We start from the raw sequence: 8,957 nt of genomic DNA, 5'->3' as shown, positions 1-8,957 counted from the left end.
CCCCCCCACTACGCGCCTGCTCCTCTCAACTAAAACCAATTATTTCTTCTGTCAACGTTCTGTGGATCATCGAAATCTTTTTTAATGTGGACTTAACATCAAAGTTCACAAAATGTTAAGAAATAAACTACATCAAGACAATTGGACTCTTTTTAATTTTCAAATTTTTTCTAAAAGAAATTTTATTTTATTCACCTTGTTGATCTTGAATCCTAGTTTTCAGATTCTCTTTAGTTTCTTCACATTCAACTTCACTGAAAATAAATAGATTTTTATTCAAATTTTGTGTGTCAGCAATTGTACATTTCTTTTTTACTTTATAAATGTTTTCTTAATTCAATAGTTTTTGGTTAAATAAACATGAATATCTATATTATGCACTGTAAGAAAATACTCCTAAAAGATTGTTCGCTATCCATCGAGAGCATTTAAAAATTTAAAACATTTTTTTCAAAATTTTGAAATTGTTATGGACAACTCAAAATTTTTTTTCGATATTTAAAAATTCTTAAATTATAAATGTTCTTTATGTCTTTGATAAGGATAATCAAAGCTTGATATCCACTGTGGGCACTATTAATTCGAAGATATATAAAAAACTGACTGATTACGAAAACTATGCTGGATATCGAATAAAGATTAAATTAATCTGCAGATTAACAAAATATAGAGATCAAACATTTACTCTTTATCCACAAAACAAAGTTCCCAGCTCAGATCTATTGAACCAAAAAGTTGTGAATATAGAAAAATGTTGCATTATAAATAAGAAGAAAATAGTACCTAAAAATCTGCTTGATAATGACAATGTCAGGGTTCATGTGCACCTCTTCTGCTTTAAACGGGGCAAGTAAAGTCTAAAAAACACCTTTAGTAAATTTCTCAGTAAAATTCTGGTAATTTCTTCGTATAAAATTATAATTAATTTATTTAGTAAATAAAATGGTAGTGGTTGAACTACGTTATCATCATTGAAAGGAATTGAGTATTTGCCACAAACTCAAATTTTCTAATTCCTAAATTATTTAATGTAACAGAATTCATAGTTTGAAAAAGCTAAGGTCTAGGAACAATGGATTCCATCATAGTTTGTGGCAAAGACTCAATTCTTTTCTTCATTTCCAGCCGGAATAATAATTACGATTATTATTAATTATTATTGTTATTATTCCTGAGAACAAATATTGACAGTCGACATTATGACAATTTTTTGTTGGTATTTTAAAGGGACTGTAATTTCATGTGACCCTCCAAGCAACGACGACTTAATACCCGATTTTGTATGATCAAGTATGAAGTAGATATTGATGTTAACAATTTGAAAACTGATTATTTTCAATTAATTACGGATTCTGCAATAATGTGACTTGATTGCAGGAAAACTTGTCACGCACCCCTGACTCTTCAGAAAAACTAAATTCAACCTAAAGTCTGACCGCGTCAACCTTGTTGCACCGGCTAGTCCTATTGAGTGTCTGCTTTATTTACCCGATGTCTGGGCGATACAGTACAAACTGGGACCGGAAAGGTTGACCCGGCTCGGAAATTTAAATGTACTACGGCTGCCCGTGTTGTAGAAATTATTTAAAGAAATCACTTTTAAACCTAGAAAAACTAGAATATCTTCCAAAATATTAGTTAAATAAAAGTTGTGAATCAGGCATTTCCATATTTGCATGTAGGGTTTCATGTAAGGTTACTTAAAATTACGCTTACAGTCCCTTTAAGTTTAAATATATTTGTTGAAAGATCTAAGGTTACCTGTATAGAATCTGTAGATATAAAACTACATTTAAGATTAGTTGAGGAAATTCTTCTTCTTTTCATTCTACACAGCTCAACCATTTGTCTATTACATTTACAGGGATATATATATATATATATATATATATATATATATATATATATATATATATATATATATATATATATATATATATATATATATATATATATATATACATATATATGTATATATATATAAATATATACATATATTTATATATATATTCAGAGGAATAATATAATAATACAGGGATATATTTATATACATTTTTCATCCAAAGGCATTTCAAAACTTTACAACGCTGCCCACAAAAAAAGAGACTTTAAAGAAACTATGAAACTTTTATAAATTTAGCAATATGATGATTCGATTTCAACTCAGTCTCTGCACTTTGAAATTTATTAGGTATAATTAAAGGGAGTTTTCGCTAAAAATGAAACAGGGTAAAGGCTTATGACGAATAATAAGCGATTTTGATCGCTACTAATATTACTTCTATCTGTACGTTGCGTCTATAAGGACTAAGGAGGAAATTGTTAAAAACGACTCACAAAACGACATTCAACTTGGATCGTAAAATAATCAATTAATTCCAAAAAAATAATTTAGATATTACAAATAATAGTCATCGATTACTTTTTGATGCATTCGTATATAGTCATTACTTCATAATATTTCTGATTTTTTTAAAAATAATATTTCGCTGGCGCTGGATTTTCAAACATTCCTAGAAAATATGAAAACGTCGTCTTCATTATAAAAAATCCTCGAAACAGGAATAAATGTTTTCAAAAGTAACTATCAGATCATAAAAAATAAGAAATATTATGAAATTTTAACTATATACGAATGCGTCGAAAAATTCACGATGACTATTGGTTTTAAAAAATCATATCCTTCCCAAATTTGTTTTCTTTTGAATATAATTTGAATATCATTTTTCGGGAGGATTCTTCAAATTATTTTACCCTTAATCATATCACCTCTCAGCAATCTGAGTAAGAAGATTAGCACCTCGTCTCTCTACAGTCTGGTAGCTGGGTAGGTCAGTGATCTCCTGTAACACAATAGATAGATAGATAGATATTTCTACAGTCTGGTAGCTGGGTAGGTCAGTGATCTCCTGTAACACAATAGATAGATAGATATTTCTACAGTCTGTTAGCTGGGTAGGTCAGTGAACTCCTGTAACACAATAGATAGATAGATATGTAAGAAATCTAGATGGTATATACTGAAACGATAACTCTACTCAAAGTCTAATTAGAATCTAGCTGACTCTATCTCTAGCCAATACTCAAGGCTCTCTATCCTTAGCCAAAACTCAAGGCTACGTATACGTCCGTGTTAAACGAATAATCGTGTTGAACTAATTTATTTTATATACAGGTGAAATTAAACTGACCGTACTGGCCAGTAAGGGTCAACATGACATATGATAAGATAGATAAATCAGATGTTACTAGCATGGTTACATAATTCATTACAGATATTTCTACAGTCTGGTAGCTGGGTAGGTCAGTGATCTCCTGTAACACAATAGATAGATAGATATTTCTACAGTCTGGTAGCTGGGTAGATCAGTCATCTCCTGTAATACAATAGATAGATAGATAGATATTTCTACAGTCTGGTAGCTGGATAGGTCAGTGATCTCCTGTTACACAATAGATAGATAGATAGATATTCCTACAGTCTGGTAGCTGGGTAGGTCAGTGATCTCCTGTAACACAATGGATAGATAGATATTTCTACAGTCTGGTAGCTGGGTAGGTCAGTGATCTCCTGTAACACAATAGATAGATAGATATTTCTACTGTCTAGTAGCTGGGTAGGTCAGTGATCTCCTGTAATACAATAGATATATAATAACCCCAATTTTATTGAATGAATTACCTTTACCATTTGTTAACGACTTTAATAAATCTTTATAATAATATAATAATATAGAAAGATAGATAGATAAATAGATATATATACATATTTTTCCCTAAATTTGGTAAGCGATTAATCTATTTGTTTCTCAGGGGGTTCGGGGAAACAACCCGATTTTCAACAAAATTCCTAATTCCACTAAAGTCACATTCTAAACTTATATTGAATAATATGGCTTACAACAGCTTAAAAAAGTACTAATTATGAAATTTATCTTAAGACCTTTCTGTTAGAGAGTTCAGAATGCTTTGGAAACACCTTGATGTTACTCAGTGTACAAAATAAATTTCGATATTTTGAATATCCCTCCTATTTCTTGAAATCCAGCAGTTAAAACAATATATTTTTCAAATTCTTTCGACATTTTTTTTATTAATTTATCTATCAATCCTAGTTTAGATCTAAATCTGCGCGCAAAGAACGGTTTTGCATGGTTTTCTTTAAAAAAGGTCTAAATCAAGGTACTAATGCAAGGAAAGTTTATTGCGGTCGTGTATACTCTGAAGCCAGTTCTCTCTGGGCGTAATTTGTAAACAAGAATAGATGTATCAGTGTTCGTTTAGTATCCGAGGAAGAAAAAAGCATTCAATCTCGAAAGTTTTGAAAATTCACATAATAGTTTCCTTTGACCAGAATATTTCATTGATTATTTTTGTGAAAATTGATTTCATGTCAGGCTGTGACATCCGTCTTGTGTTTACCTTTCCGCCAAAAGACAGTACACTGCAGTACAAAAAAAACGTACACCTCTGAAATAACTTTCCTTGCATTAGTACCTTGGTCTAAATATTATTTGTCTGAGTAAAGAACATAACAATATAATATTAACCTGAACTGGTTGATTGATTGTAGTTTTACTAAGAATTTGTTGATGCTTCAATCCTGATCTAACGCCTCCTTTTCTTAGCTTATTGTCATGAGCTGTCCCAATAGATTTCTAGAAAATAGTGGAGTTCTCGAAAATAATTGAGTTCTAGAAAATAATGGAGTTCTAGAAATTAATGAAGTTCTAGAAAATAATGGACTTCTAGAAAATAACGGATGTCTAGAAAATAATGGACTTCTAGAAAATAATGGAGTTCTAGAAAATAATTGAGTTCTAGAAAATAATGGAGTTCTAGAAAATAATGGAGTTCTAGAAAATGAGTTCTAGAAAATAATGGAGTTCTAGAAAATAATGGAGTTCTAGAAAATAATGGAGTTCTAGAAAATAATGGAGTTCTAGAAAATAATGGAGTTCTAGAAAATAATGGAGTTCTAGAAAATAATTGAGTTCTAGAAAATAATGGACTTCTAGAAAATAATGGAGTTCTAGAAAATAATGGAGTTCTAGAAAATAATTGAGTTCTAGAAAATAATGGAGTTCTAGAAAATAATGGAGTTCTAGAAAATAATGGAGTTCTAGAAAATAATAGAGTCTTTTTTCTCTTAATTCTAAAGTGTTTCAAATAAAGAAATTAAACTCTCACCACAAAGCACAATTTCTGAATTCTTATATCTTTAAAATCTGATTAACCATTTTTGATCTGACTGATTTCTTAGTTAATATCAAAGGTCTACAACATCAGCTTGCAAAGAAATTAGGATTTTAAAAAAATTAAGTTTGTGGCAAATATTTAGTTTCTTTCTTTACAATATTTAGTCCTATATTTATTAAATTAAGGAATAACAAATTCAAGAAAATTTGTAAAAATGTTTTACAAAGAATTATTCTCAAGAAAATTATAAATATCTAAATGATTTTCTCTGAAAATATAATTGTTCAAAATTATAGAATTTTTCAGTAATTCATTCTTTAAACCCAGCTTTTCTCGATCCGCGCGGTTCATCAAATTGTCAATTTAATAGTTACATTGATGACCTTCTCTGAGGGGCCGAGTGCTGCGACTAGAGATCTTTTTGAAATTGGAAAGTGAAGTCAAAATTACAATAGCAACAAATTCTTTGTGTTCTTATATTATTCATGTTAAAAAAACACGATGCCATATTTATTTTAAGGATGACAAAAATTTAATAATTTTTAAAGTTCTCTTAAAAAACAAGATTTTTCTGACAAATAATGTCGAAGGTATCCTGAAAGCCACTGCTTAAAATTAAAAGGTTTCCACCCTCAACTAAGCTTTCGTTGTGTACTCCAGTGATGCGCAGTTCACAGACCGACGAAATAGTGGGTTTTAGTGGAGAGTGTTCTACTCATATGAATTTTACGGTTCCTGGTGTCCTTTTAAAACATCACCTTATACCCTGGGATATCTGAGATAGAAAATCCCAGACTCTGAAGTAATTGTGTATCCTTTTGGTCCGCCATCTTTATGCTTTGCTCCAGCATGGTCATATAATCATACGCGGCATCATATAGCTCCTCCTGCGCATCATAAAATATAACTTTCCTGTTAAATGGCGCATACTTAGTTACTTTTGAAAATACTTAGAAGAGTTTCTCGAGTCCCAAAACCGTTTTAAATCCTTCATTAAAAGTCAAATTATTTTAACTAAAAATAGTTTAAATGATCTGAGACTATACACTAAAGAAAAAGAATTAAGTCTTTGCCACAAACTCTCATTTTCTATAAATCCCTTTTCCTTTGCAACCCAATGTCGTAGACCTTATATATTTCAAACTTTTCAAACTTTTAATTCTGTTCGATCAAATAATCTAATTGGAAATATCAAAGGTTTACACCACCATGGGTTGCAAAGATGAAAGGGATCAGAAATTTGGGTTTGTGGCTAAGACTCAAAACCTTTGATTGAGTCATCTTAATTGAAAGATCTGAAACTTATATTTTCATTTGTTTTTAATCACCCTTTTCACCCTGTGTGATTTTTACAGTTATAGTAACAAAAAAAACGCATATTAAAAGAAGGGTATGCTATAAATATAAATTATAGGGACTGTAAAGGAAAAATGAAAGAAGGTATAGGCTGAAAGCATTTTAGGAGTTGATCGAGAGTTTTATCTGATGTTCCTGTCTCGAGAAGTTGATACAAACTGTGTCAAAGGAATTGAGTCTTTGCCACAAACTCTGATTTTTTACTCCCTATATCTTTAGAACCCAATGTCGTAGACCTTAGATAATTCAAACTATGAATTGTGTTAGTTCAAGTGATCTAAGTTTGAAATATAAAAGATTTACACCATTAGGTTGGCAAGATATAAGCATTAGAAAATTTGAATTTGTAACAAAAACTCAATTCCTTTATACAAAAATCTATATGTATAAAATTTTGAATAAAAATAGGAGGTTTAATTAGACTATATTCAGCAAATACGCAACCATTCTGAAAACGACGATATCCCAGAGGAGTCTAAGTAACTTAGGTTTGCTCTTATTTATTGATTTTTCATTTTTAATAGATATAATTGAAAATATAATAATTTCATCCGTATCACATGACCAGAACTCTTACCAATGGCAGTGCAGTATTATTCTCAAGTGTTTCCGTCTGTGTCACATGACCAGTATACTGCACTGCCATTGGTGGGAGTTTTGTTCACGTGATACGGACGTGTAAATAATATTATTATACAATACCTTTAAGGAGAAAATATATTAATTGTTAACCTGATTCAGAAAAAGGAGCAAGGGGAACAAAAGAAAATAAACCTGATTTGCAGATTGTGCCGCCGCAATTGCAAGGTCAAAAGAATTCAGTTCCTTCAATTTTGACACAAAACTAGAATCCTAATATATATTTAAACATTAAAAAGAATTAAATTCCTTCACTTTCGTCACAAAACTATAGAATCCTAAAATATATCTTAACAATTCAAAAGAATTCTATTCCTTCAATTTTGTCCAGAATAAGAATCCTAAAATTTGTTTAAAGAATTGAAATATCTATTGATACAGTGTTTCCAGGACAAATGATGAGACTTCAGTCTTTTTCTTTACATTCATGGTTGTCTGCATGGCAAATTATTATTACGCATATCATGCACGTTGCCTTTCTTTATGTCAGGGAAAGTGCATGATTGTTCAGCGTCACTCGAAGATCGTTAGTATTAAAGAGCTTTGGGTCGTTTAAAAATCGTTTTTGGTTTCTAGCATCTTATTCGTGCACTAGATTTTCTCAAGGTTTAATGACATTCTATCAAGGTTTTAAACGATTTTAACAAGGTCTTATACGATTTAACAAGGTTTTATGAGATTCTATTAAAGTTTTATATGATTTTAACAAGGTTTTATGAGATTCTATCAAAGTTTTATACGATTTTAACAAGGTCTTATACGATTTTAACAAGGTTTTATGTGATTTTAACAAGGTTTTATGAGATTCTATTAAAGTTTTATATGATTTTAACAAGGTTTTATGAGATTCTATAAATAAGTTCTCTTCCTGAGTAGAAAGTGAAAAGAAATAAATCCAGTAAATACATTAAGTTGTTGAAAGAGGAAAAAATACTTTTTATCGGAAATCATTTTATGGATTAAAAGTATCACTTATGAAATCTTGTCAACCCTAGCAATTAGCATACTATACAACGATTGGCGTTTATATCAATACAATTGAGGTGACTTTTCTAGATGTTTTATAACAAGCTATTTTTCAAATTACAAGTTTAAAAGTAAGCATTACTAACAGCTTCTCTTTGTTTCCATTTTTGTGCGTATCCAAGCTGTTTGAAAGCTTTGTGAGAATCAAAATAGAAAGTCGTTTTCATTGTATTATTATATACGACGAGACGACTGTATGTGTCCATTTATCGGCACCTCTCACAGTATAAATCAATCCCTTTAATCAATATTGTTATAACCTGGTTGTCTTGTCCTTGTCCATAGTACGAAACTAACCGGCCTAAACCTAACAAAATTAAAAATTAAAAATTTTTATTAGATACGTTTTAAATCTGTTTAAACCCTTAAAATTAACTTAAACATATGATAACATATTAATTGGAAATCGTGAATGCATGGATACAACTATTTAAATTTTGGAAAAGTCATAAAATCATTATTGTTAAGAATCTTAAACCTATTAAAGGGTAACCGTAGTACCAAGTGACGGCCTCCATGCAAGGATGGCAATGCCCGATTCTAAACAGCAACCTTAAAAGCTTTGTTTGATTAAGTATGAATTAGATATATATATCAAAATGAAGAAATTTACCGAAATAAACACAATTTTGATCAGATTAAGGTTTCAAGTACCGTTGTAAATCGGGCATTGTTTTCTTAGCATAGAGGGCTCCTTCAAATTACACTAAAAGTCCCTTTATGCCCCCCCCCCCCCC

At 30.4% G+C, this 8,957-nt stretch overlaps 1 protein-coding gene across 1 annotated transcript in view; it reads right to left on the bottom strand.

The window, feature by feature from the left end:
- Nucleotides 1-8,957, bottom strand: part of LOC111703442 (uncharacterized) — a 14,895-nt gene that overhangs the window by 416 nt on the left and 5,522 nt on the right. The window contains exons 7-14 of the mRNA XM_023475380.1: nt 8,481-8,527; nt 7,330-7,407; nt 5,958-6,086; nt 4,551-4,658; nt 2,770-2,843; nt 1,762-1,849; nt 784-857; nt 196-254 (exon numbers count right to left, since the gene is read on the bottom strand). Of these exons, the coding sequence (XP_023331148.1) occupies nt 196-254; nt 784-857; nt 1,762-1,849; nt 2,770-2,843; nt 4,551-4,658; nt 5,958-6,086; nt 7,330-7,407; nt 8,481-8,527 (657 nt within the window). The remainder of the gene's footprint in view (nt 1-195; nt 255-783; nt 858-1,761; nt 1,850-2,769; nt 2,844-4,550; nt 4,659-5,957; nt 6,087-7,329; nt 7,408-8,480; nt 8,528-8,957) is intronic.

Source organism: Eurytemora carolleeae, unplaced genomic scaffold (genome assembly GCF_000591075.1).
Source record: "Eurytemora carolleeae unplaced genomic scaffold, Eaff_2.0 scaffold512, whole genome shotgun sequence".
Classification (NCBI taxonomy): Eukaryota; Metazoa; Arthropoda; class Copepoda; order Calanoida; family Temoridae; genus Eurytemora; species Eurytemora carolleeae.
This window is presented reverse-complemented; position numbering and strand designations above follow the sequence as displayed.